At 42.1% G+C, this 24,767-nt stretch overlaps 1 protein-coding gene across 2 annotated transcripts in view; it reads right to left on the bottom strand.

Moving 5' to 3' along the window:
* Positions 294 to 24,767, bottom strand: part of CERS5 (ceramide synthase 5) — a 31,186-nt gene continuing 6,712 nt past the window's right edge. Inside the window, exons 2-11 of one of the 2 annotated variants that reach the window (XM_021091643.1) lie at positions 12,775 to 12,880; positions 12,046 to 12,176; positions 10,994 to 11,051; positions 8,768 to 8,818; positions 8,007 to 8,099; positions 5,731 to 5,859; positions 5,522 to 5,628; positions 4,040 to 4,196; positions 2,523 to 2,631; positions 294 to 1,204 (exon numbers count right to left, since the gene is read on the bottom strand). In XM_021091643.1, the coding sequence (XP_020947302.1) occupies positions 1,197 to 1,204; positions 2,523 to 2,631; positions 4,040 to 4,196; positions 5,522 to 5,628; positions 5,731 to 5,859; positions 8,007 to 8,099; positions 8,768 to 8,818; positions 10,994 to 11,051; positions 12,046 to 12,176; positions 12,775 to 12,880 (949 nt within the window). In that variant the 3' untranslated portion in view covers positions 294 to 1,196. The remainder of the gene's footprint in view (positions 1,205 to 2,522; positions 2,632 to 4,039; positions 4,197 to 5,521; positions 5,629 to 5,730; positions 5,860 to 8,006; positions 8,100 to 8,767; positions 8,819 to 10,993; positions 11,052 to 12,045; positions 12,177 to 12,774; positions 12,881 to 24,767) is intronic. The other variant, XM_021091642.1, reaches the window with a different exon arrangement.

The raw sequence follows: 24,767 nt of genomic DNA on the forward strand, positions 1-24,767 counted from the left end.
CTCAATAAAATGGGAAACACAGAAAATACTCAAGGAGTCACAGCTCTACAACAACAGCCCCTGTTAGCTCTGGCAATATACCTGCGTTTCTATGCTTAGCATTTTTTCTTGTGATCACTACACATTTATTTTTTTCTTACAATATGAAGCCCTAATGTGCAGGTACTCTCTTTCCAGCATGCACAGAAAGGAAAACCTTGGTGTCCAAGAGCCTCTAAATGAGACCTGCAAAGTTCTTAATTAGCTTATGGATTCAGGGAACTGGGAGGCACTAAAGAGATTGAGACAGCAGATGAGGGTTGAAGCACTTTTAATCACAGAAAAGTAAACAATAGTATAAACCGTTAACAGCACACCCAGTGGCTGTTGTCCTCCAGCCCTCAGCTCAGCCTCTCCTCCCACCCCCCACTCCCTGCGTACCATTGAACAAAGGGCAGGGTACCGGCAGCTGTCCCTGTCACCACCAGGTTGTAGGAAGGGAGCCTAGCTAGGGGCCACAGCAATCCTGACTATCCATGCAGGTTTGTCTGTTTCTACACAACTTCATGTGAAATATGTCAGCTCTGAACAAGGAACAGTGCAGAAACCTGGAGCTGAACTTGGCTTCTCCGTTCAGAGGGCCGGAGTCTCAAGAGCCTTGGGCAACAACAAGGGGGGCGATATTCCGGAGCCAGCATAATTCAAGGTGCAGTCGAATCTGGGATTGAGGTGGATTCAAAGAGGACCAGCAAGGCCTACTGCCCCCAGTTCAAAACTGTGTGCCCCACCCAGGCAATGAAAGTCAGGCATATGCACAAATGCACATGCACATATGCACACACACGCACGCACGCACACAAAGCAAATCAAATAACATTACTGAAAGAAACTCGAGGCTATTAAATACACAATGGTAGAGTTTTCTTAAAAAAGTGAAAATATTTGTTTCTTTGATTCTCCTCAATGCCCTGCACACCCCCTCGTCACAAGAGTGCGGATGTGGGGAGGCTGGAGAAGAGTAGGTTGCCAGTGGCCCTACAAGTCCATCTGTGCTTAAGTCCCCACACCAACCACCTTACTCTTCAGCCCAGTAGCTGCCTCCCATGTGACCATTCACCCGATTGGCACCATTGCTGGAGCTGCTGCCACAGGAGCTTTTTGTGCTGGTGGTCACATCTTCTTCCTCTGAGCTGCTCTCCACATCACTGCGATCATCCTTAGATACCTGGGTGGGATGGGATCGAAGGCAAAAGGTGAGGACAGGACTCTTCTGCAATCATACGAAAAACAAAGCCCACAGAGCCCATGTCTGGGCACTGTTCCCAATCTAGCCTACTTTCTGGTGGCACCTGGCTCAAAATACTATCGGGACCACGGTGACTGTTGTGAATATCATTTGCCAGCTTTCTGGGTTTCTCTCTCATCACCTCTGGTTTTGTTCTCAATGGAATAAGTAGCTATTCTGGAAGAGGGGTTCATCTTTCAGGACCAGCCTAATAGGGCTGAAATCATTCACTGATCCTGGTTTAGGTTTGAAGGAAACTCCACAGACACCTTTTCTCCTCTTCCACCTAAAAAAAGAAAAAAAGAAAGCAAACGCCACACAAACAATACATATGGCTTTCATCATTGCTTCTATCGTCTGGTGGTTGTGGCCACTGCAGTTATAGTTATTCTCAGTTTTGCTTTATCACCAAAGCTGGTCCACAATTAGGCCTTTATTATTAGCTCTTCTCTTCCTGGGCTCAACTAGCAACATTCTATGACACTGTTTCTCCAATTCTCTCCCTTTTTCCAGCAGCAAGATGACCTCTCTTGAGCAGCATTAGTGTCCCCAAGATACACAGTATGGTGAAAAGCAGACTGGCAGTCAGTGAGAAAAGAATCCCAGTCCCAAGCACGCTACTCTCTGAATCTGTGAGCCTCTCAACTTCAGCATTTGTTCTGTACTTTCAAATGAAGGATCAGAGCACTGTTTTTCAACCTAAACTATCCTGTATACCAGGCAAGGTATTTAAAATTCTCTACCGTGGACCATAAAAGTAAAGGAGAGATACCCAATGAGACCAATGTCAGATTTTGCCCTCCAAAACTCAAGAATAATAAATGTAGGCTTTTTTTTTTTAAGAAGAGGGGGTAAGACGGAAACAAAACAACAATTGCTCTTGCCAAGGGGTAGGTTACTTGCTTTGGTTAGCTCTAAGAGTCTATGGTTTATTAGTACAGCTATTGACCTCTGAACACAGATAATGATTATCTGACCTTTGGGACATTTCCACCAGAGGGCAGTGTGTCTTGATTTGACATAAAGGGAAGGCTCAAAAGGAAGGGAGGGGTAGGAAGGAAAGGAAAAATAGAAAAAAAAAAAAAAAAAAAAAGAATCTGGCAATTTGAGCTCCATTGAACAATGGCATAGTGAGGTCAGGAGAGAGGACAAGCTCTGAAACGACACAGGGAACCAGAAAGGAAGGCAGGAAGGAAGGAAGAGAAACACATTCAGACAGACATGCTTCACTGAACACGAGAAGCACAGATACACTTACATGCAAGAGATGAAACTGTCCAGCTCCCGCCAGGCATAGAGAAAAGGAAGGAGGTGAGAAAAGGGTGGAGAGTACAGAGTCTGGGTCTAATCCTTCCTGGACAGGTCACCTGGTCAGGAAAGAAGAGCAGGGGAGAAGAGAGATGTCCAGTAGCTACAGTAAGATGCACAGGCACACTGAGCAAGTTCTGAAACCAACGGCAGCCTAAGGAACAGTGACACCAAAGATCATATATACCTGGGAAACACCCTATCCCTTTTCCTGGAGTCAGGGTGTCCTCTACCAGAGGCCCTCCCCTCAGGATTCTATATACTGAAGGCTAAATCTCCAGCCTAATCACAGCCTAACTGGCTGCTTCAGAATTTGCTAAGTTCGGTTGCAAGTTTTATCACTGAATGATACCTTTTCTTTGTGCTTTTGGGCTCCTGGCATAAGATGGGCATTTGAAACCCTAAAGACCTATCTCACTTAACACCCTTGCCTCATAACACAGTAGAGTGAAGCCAGTACTTAGTCCCTTACATAAGCTGTATCTTTTTTTTTTTGTCTTTTTAGGGCTGCAGCTATGGCATATGGAGGTTCCCAGGCTAGAGGTCGAATTGGAGCTGCAGCTGCCGGCCTACACCAGAGCCACAGCAATGCCAGATCTGAGCCATGTCTGTAACCTACACCACAGCTCACGGCAACCCCAGATCCTTAACCCAGTGAGCAAGGCCAGGGATCAAACCCGTGTCCTCAAGGATACCAGTCTGGTTTGTTAACCACTGAGCCACGATGGGAACTCCCCCATAAGCTGTATCTTTTTTTTTTTTTTTTTTTTTCATCTTTCTAGGGCTACACCTGCGGCACATGGAGGTTCCCAGGCTAGGGGTCTAATAAGAGCTGTTGCTGCTGGCCTACACCACAGCCACAGCAATGCACTATACGAGCTGTGTCTATGACCTACACCACAGCTCATGGCAATGCCAGATCCTTAACCCACTGAGCAAGGCTAGGGATCGAACCCACAACATCATGGTTTCTAGTTGGATTCGTTTCCACTGTGCCGTGACAGGAACTCCCCCATAAGCTGTATCATGAACAACACAGTGTGGTCATCTTGGGGTGGCTTGTGAATATAACATACTATTCCTAGGAAATCTAACAGTTTATACATTGGAGCTCTGCATATGATTTCCTCCAAAAAAAGGCTCCTATGCTAAAAACAAAAACATGAAGTCCACTGAAGTAGGTAGTAAGGGGCAGGAAATGGTTGAGGCCACCTCCAAACCTAATCCTGTTCATTATTTCACAATAGTCATTCCTAACGGACAGGGAGAAGGCCAATCCTTCTCTGGCATCTAAGTGAGGTCTTAGATGGCGAAACACTCCAAGATAAAAACTCTGGAGCCCTAGGCTTTTTGCTGGGTCTGTTCGTGTAGATGGGGCTCACCAGGCTAGCGAGAGAGAGAAGCTCTATTTAGCAATACCTATCTTCCCACTCAGCCCCAAAGAAAGAAGCCACCTGGTACCCTCACCTTTCCTCGGATCAAGGCTTTGAAAGCAATTCGTGCAATCAGGTAGGACCAGATGACATGCAGAACCTGTAGGATCAGGAGAAGGCCATTGAAGAGCCACCAGGAGGGGTAGGGCCCAATCATCTCCCAACTCTCAAAGAGGGTCGTGTTCAGAATCCTGTAAGAGGGAAGCCAATCATCAGATTCTGGAGTCAAAGCCAGGCAGACAGAGATGAATCTAAACTCCCTGGAACGCTTTGTTTTCTCCCCATACGTTCCATCAGCTGAAATTCCAGGGATATCCATCCATAGAGAGAAAAGAATAAAGAAAGGGAGCCGATGAGTTTTTCTATCTTTAGGGATAGGGGAAGATACAGAAATCTTAGGAACTGATAAAATAAGTCATGTTACATATCACTTCAAATATGCAGTTTCACAAAACTGGGACACCAAGTTTTCTTTTCTTTTTTTTTTTTTTTTTTTGTCTTCGTAGGGCCGCAGCCGGGCCATAGGGAGGTTCCCAGGCTAGGGGTCCAATCGGAGCTGTAGCTGCAGGCCCACACCACAGCCACAACAACTCGGGATCCAAGCCACACCTGCGACCTTCACCACAGCTCACGGCAACGCCGGATCCTTAACCCACTGAGCGAGGCCAGGGATCAAACCTGTGTCCTCATGGATACTAGTCGGGTTCATTAACCACTGAGCCACTGTGGGAACTCCCTGGGACACCAATTTTAATCATAACCCTAGGAATTACTCAGATCCTCAGGCACATATAGGACAACTGGTAGCTGATTCCTTCAGGCTAAGCAGAATCTCCATCCCTGAGAGTCAATGACTTTGTACCATAGTGAGTGTAGAAGTGAGAGTGGCGTGTGTGCCTGTGTATTGGTCAGGGCTGGGGAGATGGTACAGAGCAAGAAAACAAGCAAGAAGAACTGGAAAATTCCATAATCAGTGCCAGAGAAGGCATAAATAAATACTGTTCCTCAGAGATGAGTCAGGAGAGCTACAGCCAAGTGAGCTGGATGCTCCCCGTCTAGATCACACCTCACTAGAAATACTATGTAAGGGAAACGAGGTCCTTTGACGGTTCGTAAAGGGTTAGATTAGGTCAAAGAAAAAGCAGAGGGAATTCCCATTGTGGCTCAGCCGGTTAAGGACCTGACATCTCTGTGAAGATATGAGTTTGATCCCAGGCCTCCCAGGGTTGGGATTGAACCATTCCGAATCCTCAGTGGGTTAAGGATCCAGCGTTGCTGCAAGCCATGGCGGCGGTCACACACGTGGCTTGAATCTGGTGTTGCTGTGGCTGTGGTGTTGCCGCAGCTACAGCTCTGATTAGACCCCTGGCCTGGGAACCTCCATATGCTGCGGGTGTGGTTATAAAAAGACAAAAGAAAAAGCAGAGCAACCGAGTTCCTGGTGGTCTGTTCCCTAAACCAATGAAAGGTTTCATTGGCTACATAGCTACCACAGTTCTGCAGCCCTTACACTTACCAGAATGGATAGATTCCTAGACGGGTCACCACAAAAACAGCACTGAAGACCACAAAGAGGGTGTCACAGAGACGCTGATACTTGGCATAATTGGCCAGCTTGGCTGCCTGGAGAAAGGAAGGCAAGAAGTGAGTTGGGGAGACAACCAGTTCTCAGATAGGAAGAAAAGGAAAGAAAGAATAGGGAGGAAAGAGGAGTTGGGGCCTCACCTCCAACAAAAAGTCTGAGGCATCATGGAGACACATGACCAGGGTTCCCACTCGAACCATGTTGTTGATGTAGGAGAAGGTAATGAGCGCAATGGTGGCCAAGTGATGCACGAACATGATTAGGAAGTCCTGGGAAGGCGTGGAAACAGACGAGGCAGGTAAAGGCAAGGCCACAGAGCTGCTAGCCAGCTCAATGCCCTGCACTGTTCTTGGAAGATCTTATCCCATCCCTTAGAAGTTCCATTTTGTTTAGACTCTCCCTCAGGGAGCAGCCCCAACCCTCTACATCAGTGATTGACCCACAATCTACGTTAATATAGCACAAAGCTGAGAAAAGAGTTATTTTCCTTGGTGGCTGCAGAACACGTAGAGCTTGGATGCTGAGCTGACACTTGGAAATAATTTCCCGGGTGGTAGTCAGGCGTACAGGCCTTAGATCTTGGCTATTCTTCAGAGTCTAACACTCTTCTGTGTCCATGAAAGAACTTTCAACCAAAGGGACCTAACAGAGAGGAGAGGTTTGTGGAGGGACAAAGCTAAACTATTCCAAAACGTGTTGGAGAAATGCTAAGCCACCCATCTTAATACAAGTGCTTCTTGCTTTCAGATTTAAAGCTCCATTTCCTCTTGGGTTCTCATGCCAAGGTTAGACCTGGAAAAAGAAATCTCTAAATACCTGAGTTATTAGACATTATCTAATAAATACTTCTCAGCCCAGTGAGGGACAGATGATGGGAGAAGGCAGGTAAATTTGTATCAGAGAAACAAGATGTCAAGTCTATGCTCTCCACAGACAGATACAAGGGTGTGTTCTAACTCTTGAGTTGGGGATGGGCTCACAAATATACATTCTAGTATGTTTTAAAACCTATGTATATATTACAAACCTTTTTATATGTATCATAGATTAAAAGTTTAATAAGGAGACATGTTTCCTAACCATAGGAGGGTAAAAGGCATCTGAATTGAGTATCAAGCTTCTAGGCTACACAACAACTAATAACCCAGATTAAATTTCAGTCCATTCCCACAAATGCTAACCCTGATTTTCCTCAGCAAAGATAACCATGAATTATTGACAGATTAGGGTTAGAGCTGCTGGAACTGCATTATATCAGATGGATACCAATAAGGGGTGAAGATTTTGCCCTTTCTGTCTGCTTATAAAAAACAAGTCATTTCCAATTTCGCCACTATGTGAGTAAATCAAATCGTTTCTCTTGGAGTTCCCGTCGTGGCGCAGAGGATAGGAATCCAACTAGGAACCATAAGGTTGTGCCTTGCTCAATGGGTTAAGAATCTGGCGTTGCCATGAGCGGTAGCGTTGGTTGCAGACGTGGCTCGGATCTCATGTTGATGTGGCTGTAGTGTAGGCCGGCAGCTGTAGCTCCAATTAGACCCCTAGCCTGGGAATCTCCATATACCGCAAGTGTGGACCTAAAAAGAAGAAAAAAAAAAAATCACTTTTCTGAATGTTTCCTAAACAATAGCAAGAAAAGGGTTAACTAAATCATCTAACACTCCTTCCAGTAGACCTTCTTTAGGTAAGTGGGGTCACCAAGAAGGGAGAACAGAGGGGGGAAGAGTGTCTCCAATGCCAAAAAAAAAAAAAAAAAAAAAGCCAGATCTAGCTTTTCTGGAAGCAAGGCTTTTCCTGGAATCTAGCTTTTCTGGAATCAGGCCTTGTTATCCCTAAGTTCTGACTAGTTCCCTGAACTTTATATATATAAGTACCATGGGAAAAAAACAAGGAAAATGGTATGCTTTTTAGCTGGTTAACTATTCTCATCCTGGGCTGCTCTGAGTGTCTCAAAATATACATCACCATTAGTCAGGTCTTACTGCTGAGAAGATTACAAAGAGCTAAAAGTCCCATAAAACCTAATTTCTTGGAGTTCCCGTTGTGGTTCAGTGGTTAACGAATCCGACTAGGAACGATGAGGTTGCAGGTTCAATCCCAGCCTTGCTCATTGGGTTAAGGATCCGGCATTGTCGTGAGCTGTGGTGTGGGTTGCAGACATGGCTTGGATCCCGCGTTGCTGTGGCTCTGGCGTAGGCCGGCGGCTACAGCTCCAATTAGACCCCTAGCCTGGGAACCTCCATATGCCGCGGGAGCAGCCCTAGAAAAGGCAAAAAGACAAAAAAAAAAACCCAAAAACCTAATTTCTCTCTCTTTTGTGGTCCCAATCAGGGCAGAGAATCTTACAATGACAACAATGACGGCTGCTGCAAAGGAGGATGCAATGTCAGGGAGCTGAGGGAGCCAATGTTCTTACCTTTCTTTTAATGTCTGTAAACTGAGAAAACATAAGAGACCAATAGAAAGCCAACTCCATGATATAATAGTAATAAAGCCCACTTGTGAGAGGCTGGAAGAGAGAAAGAAGTAGTTAGAATACCAGCTAGTCAAAGACTCATTCCATCTCTGCAACTTTCTCTGTCTCAGAGGACCCATGGTCCCAATTCCTAAATATTCTTCCTTTCCATTATCTTCCAAGATGGGCAATAGCTAACAGATTTTGGATTTGGTGTGGAGACTCGAACCTCTCCCCTTTCACACACCCACATCTTCAGCTCTCATCTTTCAGAGATCAGATAAGGTTAATACATATTATGGCACAATCAAGTCAATGTGTCTAGATTTCTGGGCAATGAGCGCTTTTCGGGGGATTAAATACGCTGAGGCTTTCCCTTCTTCTACCCTATTAGCAACCCCCTTACATTTTTCTGCTACAGACCAGAACCAAGATGCTCTTAAGGGATTCAAAAGGGGCACCTGAACCAGAAAGCACCCCCTTAAGTGCCAGGAAGCTGCTTTTCTTTCCAGACCAATTGAGTGAATATAGGAACAAATAAATCTCTGGATTTCACTATTATGGGGACCCCGGAAATAGATACCCTAAATATATCTCAATCCCTAATCATTAAGAATACCCAGGAAATGTGCCATCTGCCCTGGGACTGGCCATGAACTCCTGCCCACCCCCATTGTACACATACACATCAGGCCCACGTCTTTAAAGGACTCAGATCCTACCTGATAAGGGTAACTGTGCCAGCATTGTCGGGTGTCCCAGAACCAAGGTGACTAAAAGAAAACGGATAACCCAAGTCAGTCTTCAGGATTCTCCCTGGCTTATCTATATAATCCCTTTCTCTCTCTGCTTGGGGCAAAAGAGAGATGGGAAAGAAAAGGAATCCTTTTTGAAGGGATCCTTAAAGGGTCAATATATGGCTAGACTTTTCTTCTAGAACAAGTGTTATTACAAAGAGAGAAACCATGCGTTGAGGTAAATAAGGAGAGCTCTAGGATAGCGTTTGGAAACATCACCTTCTGGGATACACAGGGCACTGGGAGGCAGGAAGATAATGACTTAATTTAATAACTGAGAGAGACCTCCATGCCAAAGATTCCAAAGTCAAAAGTAATCATTCCTAATGGAGTTTCAATTATGTCCTTTAGGTGATTTGTCTATTTCATCTAAGTTGTCGAATTTATTGCTCATAACAGGGGTCCCTGTCATGGCTAAGTGGTAATGCACCTGACTAGTATCCATGAGGATGTGGGTTCAACCCATGGCCTCACTCAGTGGGTTAAGGATCCAGCATTGCCATGAGCTGTGGTTTAGGTTGCAGACTCGGGTCGGATCCCATGTTGCTATGGCTGTGGTGTAGGCCAGTGGGCTGCAGCTCTGATTGACCCCTAGTATGGGAACTTCCATATGCCATGAGTGCGGCTCTAAAAAGATAAATACATAAAGTGGTTGAGCCATTAAGAATAAATAAGTTGTTTATAACATTCACTGCTTTTTTTGGCCTTTTTAGGGTTGCACCAGAGACATATGGAAGTTCCCAGGCTAGGGGTCGAATCGGAGCTATGCCACAGCCACAGCAATGTGGGATCTGAGCCCTGCCTATCGTGTCTGCGACCTGCACCACAGCTCACGGCAATGTCAGATCCTTAACCCACTGAGTGAGGCCAGGGATTGAACCTGCATCCTCTCATGGACAGATATTAGACAGGTTCGTTACCACTGAACCACAACAGGAATTCCAAAAGCTTTCTTCTTTCTAATATAAACATTTAAAGCATCTTAAGCATGGTTTAGCTGCATCCCACAAATTTTCATATTGTGTTTTCCATTCAATTCAAAATATTTTCTAATTTATCTTGTGATTTCTTTTTTCTCTTTTCTTTTCCTTCCTCCTTTTTTTTTTTTTTTTTTTTTTTTTTTTTTTTTGCTGTACCTGCAGCTATGGAAGTTCCCAGAGCAGGGATTGAATATGAGCTGCAGCTGTGACCTACCCACTGCACCAGACCAGGGATCAAACCCATCCATGCCTTAGCAGCAACAATGCCAGATCCTTAATCTGCTGTGCAATAGTGGAGCTCCCCCTTGCGATTTCTTATTTGATCTTTGGGTCATTTAAAAGAGTTATTTAACTTCCAAATATTTTCTAAATATCTTTTGATTTCTATTTAATTCCATTATGGTCAGAGAACACATTTTTTAAGATTTCAATAGTTTAAAATTTGCTGAGACTTATTTTATGGCCTAGCATATGGCATATCTTAGTTGATGTTCCAGGTGCACTTAAAAATTACATATATTTGGAATTCCCTGGTGGCTTAGCAGGTTAAGGATTTGGTGTTATCACTGCTGTGGAATGAGTTTGATCCCTGATGCCTGGGAACTTCCATGTGCAGCCAAATATATATATGTGTGTGTGTGTGTATACATACACACACACACACACACACACACACACATATAAACATATATACATACATATTCTTTAGCTGTTGATGTAGTGTTCTATAAATGTCATTAGGCCAAATTGGTTGATTGTGTTGTTTAAATCTTCTACATTCTCAGTGATTTTTTTTTTTTGTCTAGTGATTTAGTCAATTACTAAAGGTATTAAAATCTCCAAATATGATTTATATTTGTATATTCTCTTCCCTCAATTCTGTTTCTTTTTGTTTCACATATTTTAAAGCCTCAACTATTTCATTTAGAAGAAAACAGTGTGGCACAATGGGGAAAAAAAAGGCTCATAAAAATCAAAAAGCCTGAAATTCTTCTTTGAAGTCAGGCCACAGACAGAAGACAATCTATTTATCCTGTAAACCTGGGCTCTGGGTATCACAAAGGAAAAAGGGGGAGGAGAGAGATAGAGATAGAAAGGTATTTAATTCTTATCTCTAGTAATGTAGGAATAATTAGAACCCAAAAGAAAATCAGGAAAAGTTCAGACTCACCGACCAGAGAAATCTAATTCCGTAGCAGAATATACATAAATAAAAAGTGAATCTCCACCTGGATGGGCGAGGAGTGTTAGAGAGAAATATTAGAGAAATATTCATTCAGAAGAAAACCTTTGAGGCTAAAGAAGGCAAGATAGCAGATTTGGTTATAAGACAGTTACTGGTGGAGTTCCCGTCGTGGCTCAGTGGTTAGCGAATCTGACTAGGAACCATGAGGTTGCAGGTTCGATCCCTGCCCTTGCTCAGTGGGTTAAGGATCCGGTGTTGCTGTGAGCTGTGGTGGAGGTTGCAGACGCGGCCCGGATCCCATGTTGCCGTGGCTCTGGCGTAGGCTGGCAGCTACAGCTCCGATTCGACCCTTAGCCTGGGAACCTCCATATGCTGTGGGAGCAGCCCTAGAAAAAGGCAAAAAGACAAAAAAAAAAAAAAAAAAAAAGACAGTTACTGGTAAGAAATGAATTTTCCATAATAGGGACAAATACTTTCCTAAAAAGCCAAAGAGATAAAAATCTTATGGCCTCTGTTTAATATAGATTTCCACAGGGTATACTGGCTTTAGTCAACTTTACTTCCACATCAGACTCCCTGATGACAGTGTCTAATTTTTTTTTTTTTTTGCATGCCAATGATAAATGCAGTGCTCTGTGTCCAGTGGATAATTAGTAAAAATTCAGTGAAATGAACTACGATATGTCCAGAAAAGGGATGCTTCCCTCTAAAATGTCAATTTAGAGCAAGGTGGTACTATCTCTACCAAGGTGTACAAGTGTGTGCATATCTAGCTACACAAGTGCAGGTATATGAATTCACTCCCAATTTATTTAGAAAAGGGAAACAAAACGGAACTACATCTAGCTTAGGGACAAGCATGCCCAAGAAACTAAGGGTGACTAGGTTTTCAGTTCCCTTACTTTCCAGTCTATAATAGAGTCAGCCCTCCACATCCATTGACTTAGCCTAACAAGACAAGTGATTTTCAAAACAAAACCTCAGTCTAGTCATACCTCACCCTTCTCCTTCCTCCCCACCTCCTCTGGCACACCTACATGCTTTCACAGAACTTAGTGAGCGTTGGGGGCTTGTCCTGATTCCTCCGATGGCGAAACCAGCATTGGATTTTTCGGACATCCCAGTCCAGTTGCTTTGACAGGCCCTCCAGCCTTTTCTCATCAGGATACTGTCGATGCATAAACAGAGTCAGAACATCCTTTTCTCTTCAAACCTCTCATAAATCTCTCTGACTAGCTGAGGGGCAAAGGGGTGATAACTATAGTGGCTTACGTGGTGTTTACCTTTCCTCAACGTCATTGTTAGTAAGAAGTGCTATTTCACACATCAAGGACCTTTACCACTCACCCATACGCATCTTTGGTCTTCTCCCTCTAGCCCAAGCGGAGTCATAAGAGATATTAAAAACCCAAACTGCAAAGGCTGTCAGTGCCATCCCTATCTTGACTATGCAACAAGGTAGTGACAACAGCTAGAGCAGCGAAAAACAAAATCAAAATATGATGTGTGTCCGGGTGAGAAGGGGTAATGGTGGCTGCTAGGCCTAAAGCTCAAATGTATGTGGACTTGACTTATTTAAGGGATCCTGGCCAAAGGTATTTCCCTGAATGGATAAAGTTCTCCTAATAGCTCTATGGACTATCCAAATGGGAATATCACCCCATACTCTCTTTACCCTTGGAAATACTTGCTCTCTATCCCCCCTCCCCAGCCCTATGGGACAACCTCCCACATGAATCTTCCTCTCTGTTTCTTTGCCCACTTACCTTGGTAATAGATATGAACACCTTTTCAAGGATGGCATTAGGTTGGACCTGATAAGGACAACTGTCCTGGATGCCAATGTGAAGGGCACTGGGTTTGGCAATAAACCTGTAATGGAGAAAACACAAAAGCCAATTCTAAAAATGGTTTACTAAGAATAAAGCCAAGATCCTGATTAGGGGAACAAGAGGAAAAGGGGGAAAGACTTGGTTTGGAGCCAAGATTTTTCGTTTTAGTCCTGGATTCTGCCATTGACTCGCTTGAGAAGTAACCTGTTTAAGAAATACTGGAACATTAAGCTCTCCTTCCATTTTTCCCTGGCTTCCTATATCACATCTTGAGGTTTAAAGTCAGAAAGACCTAGATTAAATCACCGGCCTACCATTTACTGCCTGTAATCTCTCTAAACCTCAGTGTTTTCATCTATAAGATGAAGAGAGTATCAACAGCTTTGCTACTCAATATAAGGTTCACAGATCAATAGCATTATTAGCTTTTCCTTAGAAATGCAGAAAAGGAAAAGCTTTTCCTTTAGAAACGCAGAATCTCGAGCCCCGCCCTAGACCAGCAAAATCAGAATCTGCATTAACAAGATTCCCAAGGGATTCATATGCTCATTAAAATGTAAGAAGCAGGTCTAATTTACATGAATCTTGCGGGTATTCAATGATGGAACACATATGGAGCCCCTAACACAAGGGACTTTGTGCTTAATAAATGGTAGGTTTCCTTATATCCAAAGATCAAGAAGATCTTAAATGGAGGGAAGAGCAGCACCAAGTCTAAGCTCTTCCTGAACACAAATATCGGAGGTCATGGTCAACTTCCTGCCTCATCAAAATATTACAGAAATACTTAGAATTTTCAGGAGCTCTGAGGGAAGAAATCAGGAAACTAGGAAGAGTCGTGAGAAAGAAATTACCTATTAGTACCCAGTTCTAGTCCCAAGTCATGTGTACTTGGTCGAGTAATTTAACTCTTGGGTTTGGGTTTCGTCATCTAAGAGGTTTATACGAGACACTGTGTAAGATTTTTTTTCTATCTCTAAGAGTCCATGGTGATAGCAGTGATTATTATTAATTTACAACTTTTAGATCTTTGAAAATTGAGGAATTATTCCTTGGTTCTTTAAGAAAGAGCTCCCTCTGGTCCACAACTACAGATTTGTATCAGTATCAGCTCTGGGAAAAGCTTTATGTGGTCACTTTCAGGATAAGGCAAAACCAGTTCTAGCTCTCTTAGTATCTTAGGGAGCCTCATGATGAAATTATCACTGGGAGGCATAAGATGGAGTGCTCTTGACCTATTTTCTTGATCTGCATTTGAATCCAGAATTTATCTTTACGGGAGGGACTGAAAATAAGAAACTTTATTTATTATCTTCCTCTAAGAAAACTTTTATCATCAAAGTTCCTGAGCCATACCATGGGGAAAACTGATTCAAGCACCATCAGCCACATCTGTAACCCGTCTCTTCTCTCAAGTTTCATGCAAATGCCAATGCTGGTAGATACTTTAATTTACATTTCCTGATATATAATTCTGTGTATAAATATTTTAAACCCCCTTCATGTTTCAACTCCTTATGAACACAAAGATACTTGCATTTATCAAGGTTCTGTGCTCAGGAGTTGCTCTGTAATTGACAAGTGACCAGTCTAGTGAAGTCCACCCTTGGTTCTATTGGAGCTCAGCACTGATCAGCATCCACAAGAGTAATTAAGGCAGTCATTCTTTGCTGTTGAGTTCGTGCCATATCAGAGAGAAAACCACAGAATCATCTCTCTCCTCCCATCTATATTAACTGAATGAACAGGTAGATAGAAGAACAAGAAACAGCCTTTCCATTCCCACTCTTACCCTCTGATTCAGGCCTCTTCCTTAATCCTGTCAGGTGATCAAAGGCCTTGGGGTTAGGAGTTCCTGTTGTGGTGCAGCAGAAAAGAATTCGACTAGGGGAATTCCCAGCGTGGCTCAGTGGTTAACGAATCCAACTAAGAACCATGAGGTTGCGGGTTCGATCCCTGCCCTTGCTCAGTGGGTTAAGGAACTGGCATTGCCGTGAGCTGTGGTGTAGGTCACAGACGCAGCTTGGATCCTGCGTTGCTGTGGCTCTGGCGTAGGCCAGTGGCTACAGCTCTGATTAGACCCCTAGCCTGGGAAGCTCCATATGCCGCGGGAGCAGCCCTAGAAAAGGCAAAAAGACCAAAAAAAAAAAAAAAAAAAAGAATTCAACTAGGAACCATGAGGTTGCAGCTTTGATCCCTGGCCTTGCTCAGTGGGTTAAGGATCGGGCATTGCTGTGAGCTGTGGTGTAGGTCACAGATGAGGCTCGGATCCTGTGTTGCTGTGGCTGTGGTGTAGGCTGGCAGCTGTAGCTCCAATTCAACCCCTAGCCTGGGAACTTATATGCCGCAGGTACGGCCTTAAAAAGCAAAATAAAAAATAAAAAAAGGCTCTGAGTTAGACAGATTTTACCAGCTAAGAGATTTTCCGAAAGTTACCTAGGAGTTCCCATTGTGGCTCAGTGGTTAACAAACCCAAGTAGTATCTACGAGGATATGGGTTTGATCCTGGCCTTGCTCAGTGGGTTGAGGGTCTAGCGTTGCCATGAGCTGTGGTGTAGGTTGCAGATGAAGCTCGGATCTGACGTTGCTGTGGCTGTGGTGTAGGCCGGCAGCTTCAGCTCCGATCAGACCCCTAGCCTGGAAACCTCCACATGCCCCGGTTGCGGCCCTAAAGGGACAAAAGACCAAAAAAAAAAAAAAAAAAAAAAAAAAAAAAGAGAGAGATGCTTGCAAAAATGTAAAATAATGTTCTCACTTTTTTTGCTGTTGTTGTTTTAGAAAAGTTATTTTGCTTTTTTTCTTTTTTTAATGGCCGCATTCACAGCATACAGAAGTTCCCAGGCCAGGGATTGAATCCAAGCTGCAACTGTGACCTATGCTGCACCTGTGGCAACAGTTATTTTTCATAAAACATTAGTTATATTACTAATAAATCAATATATTGTTATTTATTAATGAATACAATTTTAAATTTTAAACATATTATAACTAAGTATAAATTATATATTATATAGAAATATTATATATAAAATATAATTATATAGTTTAGATTTATAAATTATAAATAAATGAAATATTATAAATAATGATTTAAATAAAATAATTATAAATGAATACAATTTTTTAACACTTCCATTTTAATTTCTAAAACAGTAATATGCTGATAACGTTATCCACATAAACAAACATTTTCTAGGGTCCTTGACAATTTTTTTTTTCTCTTTTGGCTGCCCCACAGCATATGGAGTTCCCAGGTCAGGATGAGATCAGAGCTGCAGTTTCAAGCTATGCCATAGCTGTGGCAATGCCAGAGTCTTAAATTACTGTGCCAGGCCAGGGATCAAACCTGTGTCCCAGCATTCCAGAGACACTGCCAATCCCACTACCCCACAGTGGGAGCTCCCTTGATAATTTTTAACAGTGTAACAGATTCCTAATATCATAGTTTGCAAACTGCTATACTGGACGACACCGAGAGCTCAATGAACATATCCTGTGATTTTCTGTCCTCCCCAGGATCAATTTGTTGCCCAAGTTTTAAAATAATTGGCAAGACCAGACTATCCTTTGCCTGCAGATCTGAACAAGTAGGCATTTAGTGGTCTATAACGCTAGCTACTCCTTTCTGACTGCCACTCCAAGAACATGAGTCTAGTGACCCAACTTGATTGTAATGTATCTGTCTTTGTAGAGATCATTTTATTCTGCCCCTTCCCTGCCCTCCAGAGACATGGCAGCAGCTGACCTTAGCCTGGGTTAATTAAGACGAAATTGCTTACTGCTTTGCTTTTTCATATCAAAGGTAGGAGCTATACTAACAATTCTATCTTCATGGTCCACTACAACATCACTGACAGATATATGAACTATACACAAATATATTTGAAAGTCTAGATCAAGCTTCTCAATTAATGTATCATGGCAAGTAACATAGATGGGTCAAACTTATGCTGAGATACTGCTCTTAGCTCTCAGGGTGGTTCGTGGGGAAGGTGTAGCCAGAAAGTCCGTCTTCAGCCTTTGGCTTCATACACCCCACTGTGTAGGCAAAACAATGCTGCATATGACTGGGTTGGGAAGCACTGGCTTAGTCAATTTTTGGAAAAATTAGAAGTGTCAAAATTGATATATAAAAAAGAAAAATAACCACCAAAGAAATTGAAATAGGAAATGAGATGAAAAAGGAAAAAATACAATAAAAAGAGAAAGGTCTTATACAGATAGATGAAGATAGTATATCATTAGGTGAAGAGTATTGAGTAACCAGAGTTCCCACTGTGGCACAGTGGGTTAATGATTTGGCTTGTCTCAGTGGTGTTGCCAGTTCAATCTCCAGCCCTGCACACTGGGTTAAAGATGTGGCTATGATTCGATCCCTGGCCTGGGAAGTTCCATTTTTTGGCTGCAGGTGCAGCCAAAAAAAAAAAAGGAGAGTATTAACTAAGTATTTTGAAACAGAAGCTCACCCCCCACTGCCCTACCCCTCAACAAACATGAAGAGAAGATAACTGAGGTGTTTAGAGGCAAATGCAAAGTCCCACAGAAAAGAGATTCAGAAAGTCATTTCTCTTTACAACTAATATCTTAATAAACCAATCACACTAGAAATCTGAGTGGCTTCTGTAGAGTTGAAAGAAAAGTAAAAAAGACACTCAGGTAGAGGGAACAGCATGTACTAAAGCAAATAGATGAGGGCTTAGAGAGCTGGGATATACAAACTGGGGGTGGCGGTGGTGGCAGTGACAGGAGAAATAACTATACAAGTGGTTAGGGGCCAGATCACAGATACCTTGCATGTTATTATGCTAAGCTTGAATTTTATCCTATAGTTGATGGCAAGTCAATGAAAGGCTTTAGGCTACTGTAAAAAAAATCCATAATCTAAGTTAAGTAATAAAAGCACTGAACTAAGACTATAGAATTGGAAAGGAAAGGTTGGATTCAAGAGATGTAGAGACTCTTTTCAGCCATCTTGGAGCCCGTGGAGGCCTGCAGGGAACAGGACTTCTAAAACAACAAATACGTCTGGCAGGCTGTGGTCCAAGGCCATTTTTGCTGGCTATAAGTGGGGTCTCTGGAAGCAGAGGGAGCACACAGCTCTTGTTAAAATTGAGGGTGTTTATGCTCAAGATGAAACTGAAATCTAGGGAAAAGATGTGCTTATGTGTACAAAGCAAAGAATGACACAGTAACTCCTGGTGGAAAATCTAACAAAACCAGGGTAACCTAGGGAAAGGTAACTCTTGCTCATGGAAACAAGGGCACGCAATGACATGGTCTGTGCCAAATTCTGAAGCAACTTTCCCTCTAAGGCCACTGGACACAATCCACATGATGTTGTACTTATTGAGAAGTAAATAAATAAAAAGTGTAGACTTGTTTTCTTGTGAAAAAAAAAAGGGAGAGAGATGCTGAGAGCTGAGAAGGTAAAATTGATAAAACCTGGTGACGGCATAGATGTGGGAGGCAAAAGAGAAGGAAGAGTCAAGTGTTCCATGTTTTCGGCTTTGGGAAACTAAGTTGATTATGGTGCTTCAACCAAGGAGAAACTCAGATAAGAAAAGAAAATTTGAGAGTGATGATGAGTTGTGTACATGCTCAATTTGAAGTACGTACGGAACATTGAAATGCAACAGTTTAGCAGGCAAAAAAACTTGGAAAAGGGGCTTAAGATACACATACACGATGACGATGACACGAGAAAGAAAGAAGAGAGAGAGAGAACAAGAATACAGGTGGGAGCTAAAATTGAGGGTGGACGTGACTGCATAAGAAAGGAATACAGGAGTTCCCGTTGTGGCTCAGCGGTTAACGAACCCAACTAGTATCCATGAGGATGCGGCTTTGATCCCTGGCCTCGCTCAGTGGGTTAAGGATCTGGTATTGCCGTGAGCTGTGGTGTAGATCGCAGATGCTGGTCGGATCTGGTGTTGCTGTGGCTGTGGTGTAGGCCAGCGGCTGCAGCTCTGATTCAACTCCTAGCCTGGGAACCTCCAGAGGCCGCGAGTGCGGCCCTAAAAAGCAAAAAAAAGAAAGAAAGGAAGGAAGAAAGGAAGGAATATAAACGGAACAGAGAGCCAAGGTCAGAATACTGGGAAACATCAACATAAAAGGTGAATTTAAGGACCAAGAAGGCTAGAGGTCAAGTCCTATCACATGAGGCAGAGATTAAAAAAAAAAAAAAAAAAAAAAAAAAAAGACAAGGATTTCAGTATCCACTGGATTTGACAGTTCGGAGATCAGTGGTAAACGTCACCAAAATAATGCCGATAAAATAGAGACTCTAAAAGATAGTAGTGAGTTACAGCAGTGAAAGATGTGAGGAGGAGGAAGAAGTGTTTGGGAAACATGATAACAATTACACTACAGAAACCCTGCACAAGAAAGAAGTGGAAATGCTAAGACTCTCGAGAATCTTGACTAAGAAGAGAAAGGAATGCCTTCAACTTTCTGCCAGAACCACTCCACCTAAAACCAATATCCTTTATTGCTTTTTTTTGGACATGGCATTACAGAGGCTTGATATGGTATCTCAGTTCCCAGACCAGGAATTGAACCTGAGCTGCAGAGATGAAAGTGCTGAGTCCTAACCACTAGATCACCTGAGAACTCCCTCTTTCTTTTTTTTCTATTATCTTCAGTTTCGTTCTCTACTTATCAGACCTTAAACATGCCAAGTTTTCCCATCGGAAAACAGCTCTTCCTGTCCCTCACATCCTCTGGCTCTCACCTAACTCACAACGAATGTTCTTGAGAAAAGTTCTCTCCTCATGACTTCTTTTCTAACGCCCACTCATTCCTCAACCCTCCTCTCTCTGGCTTCAGTCCCCAACTCCACCAAAGATGCTTTTGCCAAAGTTGTTAATGATTTCCTTATTGTGAAATCTGGTGGATGCTCTCCAGGCTGGTATCTTACCTGACCACTCAGTGCCATCTGACATTATTGAGCAGGATCCCCCCTTGAAATGCTTTTTTCTCTTAGTTCCCTTTATGTCACACTCTTCCTACTTTTCTCGCCCTAGCTCTCTGGCAGTACAACTAGACTTGTTGGTATGCACTGCTGGTTGAGTCACCTTGGACAAGTTACTTTCTCCTTGTTTCAGTTTCCTCATCTGCAAAATGAGAGTGACAATAGTATCTCCCTACTTCATCGAGTTACCATGAGGAGTCAATGTTTATTACTTAGAGAAGTTCCTGGGACAAAGTACTTATTAAATGCAAATTACTGGCATTATCAAATACTGTACAGCTGTCATATCTTTTATCTTCTTTCGGGTTTCTTTTTCCTCTGTCTTCTCCTAAAACATAGTGTTTCCTCAGAGTTCTATGCAGATTCTTACCTTACTCTACACATTCACCCTGGGTGATCTCATTCAACTACAGCAGAGGGTCTCAAAGTATGGTCCACAGACCCCAGACCATCCCTGAGATATTCTCTGGGAGCCCATAAAGTCAAAACTATTTTTATAATATTAAGACACTATCTGCTTTTGTTATGGTTTTGACACTTGCAGTGATGGTGCAAAACAATGGTGGGTACACTTATGGCCCCTGAGCACAAATCAGGGCAGTTTTATAGTGATTATTCTCTTCTTCCTTGCTATATCCTCTTAGTTTAAATAATAATAATAATAAAGGAGTTCCCCAGTGGCTCAACAGGTTAAGGATCTGGCCTTGTCACTGCTGTGGCTCGGTTTCCATTCCTGGCGCTGGAATTTCACAGGCCTTGTGGCCAAAAACAAAACAAAACAAAACAAAAGCCAGTTTCTAGTACTAAAGAATGTCCTTGATGAAGCAATATAAATGATTAATTTTATTAAATTCCAACTCTTGATTACATTTTTAAAAAGTATTCTGTGATAAAATGCGAAGTACACAGAAAGTACTTCTACTGCATATACCAAAGGATATGGTTGTGTCAAGGAAATGCACTTGTTTGACTGAGCTGTATGCTAGACTAAATCACTTTTTTCAAAGAACACCATTTTTACCCCAGAGAATGACTGACAAATCATGGTTATTCAGAAACTGGATTATTAAGAAACATTTCTTTAAAATGAAATAAGCCTGTCATTTCAAAAAAACAAACATTCTTGCCATTGATAAAATTCAAGCTTTCACATGAATGCTAGAATTTTAGAGACCTAGGAGTTCCCACTGTGGCTCAGCGGTAACGAACCCAACTAGTATCCATGAGGACGCAGGTTTGATCACTGCCCTCACTCAGTGGGTTAAGGATCCAGCATTGCTGTGAGCTGTGGTGTAGGTTGCAGACACACACAAAAAAGAATTTTAGAGACCTTATATCTGCCTTTGAGCTTGACAATGTCCCAATACTTCTGGAATTTTTTATAAGATAGTTATGATGAGATTAACTGTGTGATTGGTTTTGGCCATGCCCATGCTGCACGCAGAAGCTCCAGAGCCAGGGATTGAACTTGTGCCAGCAGCAACCCAGGGAACTCCTAACTGTATGAATTTAATACTGTATAATGAAATGTACTGACATTTAGGAGATCTGTGTAATTCAGTGAACCAGTATTTTTGTTATTTTAGGGCCTTACCTGCGGCACATGGAAGTTCCTAGGCTAGGGGTCAAATTGGAACTACAACTGCCAGCCTATGCCACAGCCACAGCAATGCTGGGTCTGAGCTGTGTCCATAAGCTACACCACAGCTCATGACAATGCTAAATCCTTAACCCATTGAGCAAGGCCAGGGATCAAACCCGCATCTTTGTGGATACTAGTCGGATCAGTTTCCTCTATGCCACTATGGGAACTCCCTGAGTAAATTCTTAAGAAGACAGGATTTGCTATCTATAAGCAAACATTACATGTTGTATACACTTGGTGTATACATATATATGCCTGCGTGTATGAGGTACTGCATTTCTCAAGGATACCTATACCACCTTGCATGGTCTGTATGTAAGTAATCTTTGTAGACCTTTTTGAGGATGATTTTATTTTTAATTGGCAGATCTGCTCTTAAAACAAAACAGAAACAGACTTAAAAAAAACAAAAAGGGAGTTCCCGTTGTGGCTCAGTGGTTAGTGAATCCGACTAGGAACCATGAGGTTGCGGGTTCGATCCCTGGCCTTGCTCAGTGGGTTAAGCTGTGTGAGCTGTGGTGTAGGCTGCAGACGCGGCTTGGATCCCGCATTGCTGTGGCTCTGGTGTAGGCCGGCAGCAACAGCTCTGATTAGACCCCTAGCCTCGGAACCTCCATATGCTGCAGAAGCGGCTCAAGAAAAGGCAAAAAGACAAAAACAAAACAAAACAAAACAAAAAGAACTTCTATGACATATACTGTCCTAAACCCGATGCCATAGATTTATACCAGACTATTATTCACACCTTCTCTCACGTGCATCAAAGTCTTGTCTTCACTTAGACCTATGAGAGGGCCTTAAAAATTAAGATGACTAATACCTATAAAATCTAATGAACCTACTTGGTACTGTGATGAGAAAGAAGAATGAGCATTCTGCCTTACCTTATTATGAGGGAAATAAATTTTGAGATAATAAGAAAGTATATAAATATATGAAAATGCTTCACAGAACAAATTAATTTATAATGTAAGACTAAGTTGTAGTTTTATTATACAGTAGCTAATGAATATTCTACTTGCTATAGAGTAGCAGTGCTCAAAGTATGGCTTAAGAAGAGCTGGAGGTCCCTAAGACTCTTATCATTTAAGAATTCCCCCCTTCAGAGTTCCTCTTGTGGCCCAGCGCAGTGGAAACAAATCTGACTAGTGTCCATGAGGACAAAGGTTTGATTCCCTGGCCTCCCTCAGCGGGTTGAGGATCCACTGTTGCCGTGAGCTGTGTAGGTCACAGATGCGGCTCGGATTTGGCATTGCTATGGCTGTGGCATAGGCTGAGGGCTACAGCTCTGATTCGATCCCTAGCCTGGAAACTTCCATATGCCTCGGGTGTGGTCCTAAAAAGCACAATAAAAGGAAAAGAATTTCCCCTTTAACCTACTACAGTGTTGGGGGGAATGTAAATTGGTGTAGCCACCATGGAAATTCTTCAAAAGACTAAAAGTAGAGTTGCCATATGATCCAGTAATCCTTCTCCTGGGCATATATCCAGAGGAAACTATAATTAAAAAAGATACATGCACCCCTAGGTTCATAGTAACATTATTCACAATATCCAAGACATGGAAACAATCTAAATGTCCAATGGATAAAATCGTAGTTCATATATATGTGTGTGTATATATATATATATATATATATATGTAAAATGGAATACTACTTAACCATTAAAAAAATGAAAAAATGCCATCTACAGCAACATAGATGGGCCTAGAGATTACCATACTAAGCAAAGTAAGTCAGGGAAAGTCAAATACCATATGATATCACTTATGTGTAGAATCTAAAATATGACACGAATGAACTTATCTATGAAACAGAAACAGCCTCATAGACAGAAAGAACAGACTTGTGGCTGCCAAAGGGGAGGAAGGATGGAAGTGGGATGGACTGGGAGTTTGGGATTAGCAGGTGCAGACTATTATATACAGGATGGATAAACAATAAAGTCCTACTGTCTAGCACAGGGAATATATTCAATATCTTATGATATAGCATAATGGAAAAAAATATGAAGAATGAATATATATATACACATGTGCAACCGAATCACTTTGCTGTACAGCCAAAATTAATACCTCACTGTAAATCAACTATATTTCAATATGATAGATTAAAAAAAAATAATTCCTAGAGTTTCCTTGTGGCACAGTGGGTTAAAAACCCAACATTGTCACTGCAGTGTCTCAGGTTGCTTCTGTGGCACAGGCTTGACCTCTTGCCCAGGAAATTACACACGTCATGGGTGTGGCAAAAAATAATAATAATAATTTCTCCCTTGTCCAACTACATATATACATTTCTTTCATTAATTTATCTTTTTATAAATGGATGAGTAATTATAATACTTAATGCATTTGCTTAAAGTAGAAACACACAAACACATGCCAAATAAGAGATGGATTAGAGAAAAAGCTTTTAAAAAAAACTCTTTCTTAAGAAGTTTTTACCATCTCTCATAATCTAAGAAACAATTGTTTGTGGACCATTAAGCCTCTATTTCAGTTAACAACTGTCAAAAGGAACTGAATCCACCTCTTCCAAACTCCCATGACCAAACCTTGTGCATACATTTATACACTGTATTTTAACCACTGGTTTTTTTGTTCTCTTCCTGGGATAGACACCATGACTTATTCACTTTTTTATCACCGTTGCATAGTTTGATATCTGGCATATACTATGCTCTCAAAAGTAATTGCTGAAGAATTATTCAATGGATAACAAATGGGTAAAAAACTCAATTCTCAACTAAAAGAGAAAGTGTTTCAAGAAAATGTGCCACCTGTCCTCCTGGGTCATCAGATAATCTACCAGCTCCAAGTAGGAGGTCCCTGATTTCAGGAGAATCGGGAGCAATTCAAATTAACTAATTTCAGTCTACAATTGGAGATTTCCCCAAGAAGTACTAAACATAACCACGACAATCTGATTTAGTTTGAGACTCTGTGTCTATAACTGAGACTTCTTACAAATGCTGACACTACCCCAAAGCTAGACTATCACAGGGAGTTCCCTGGTTGTCCACTGGTTAGGATTCAGAGCCTTCACCACAGGATTCAATCTCTGGTCTGAGAACTGAGATCTCATATCAAGCCACTGTACCTTATGGCCAAAAAAACAAAACAAAACAAAAAAACAGACAAAAAACTATAAGAAATATCTCTTTTAGGAAACGCCATGGTTTCGAGAAAAATAGTGTGATTATTCTCACTGCCTTATCAGGGCTGTACAGCACTTCATGTGCATTGAACTACTTGACAGACTTGCTTGTTTTCAGATCATTAACTACTCAGCTGAGATGATACGTGCA

The sequence above is a fragment of the Sus scrofa genome, chromosome 5 (genome assembly GCF_000003025.6).
Source record: "Sus scrofa isolate TJ Tabasco breed Duroc chromosome 5, Sscrofa11.1, whole genome shotgun sequence".
NCBI lineage: Eukaryota > Metazoa > Chordata > Mammalia > Artiodactyla > Suidae > Sus > Sus scrofa.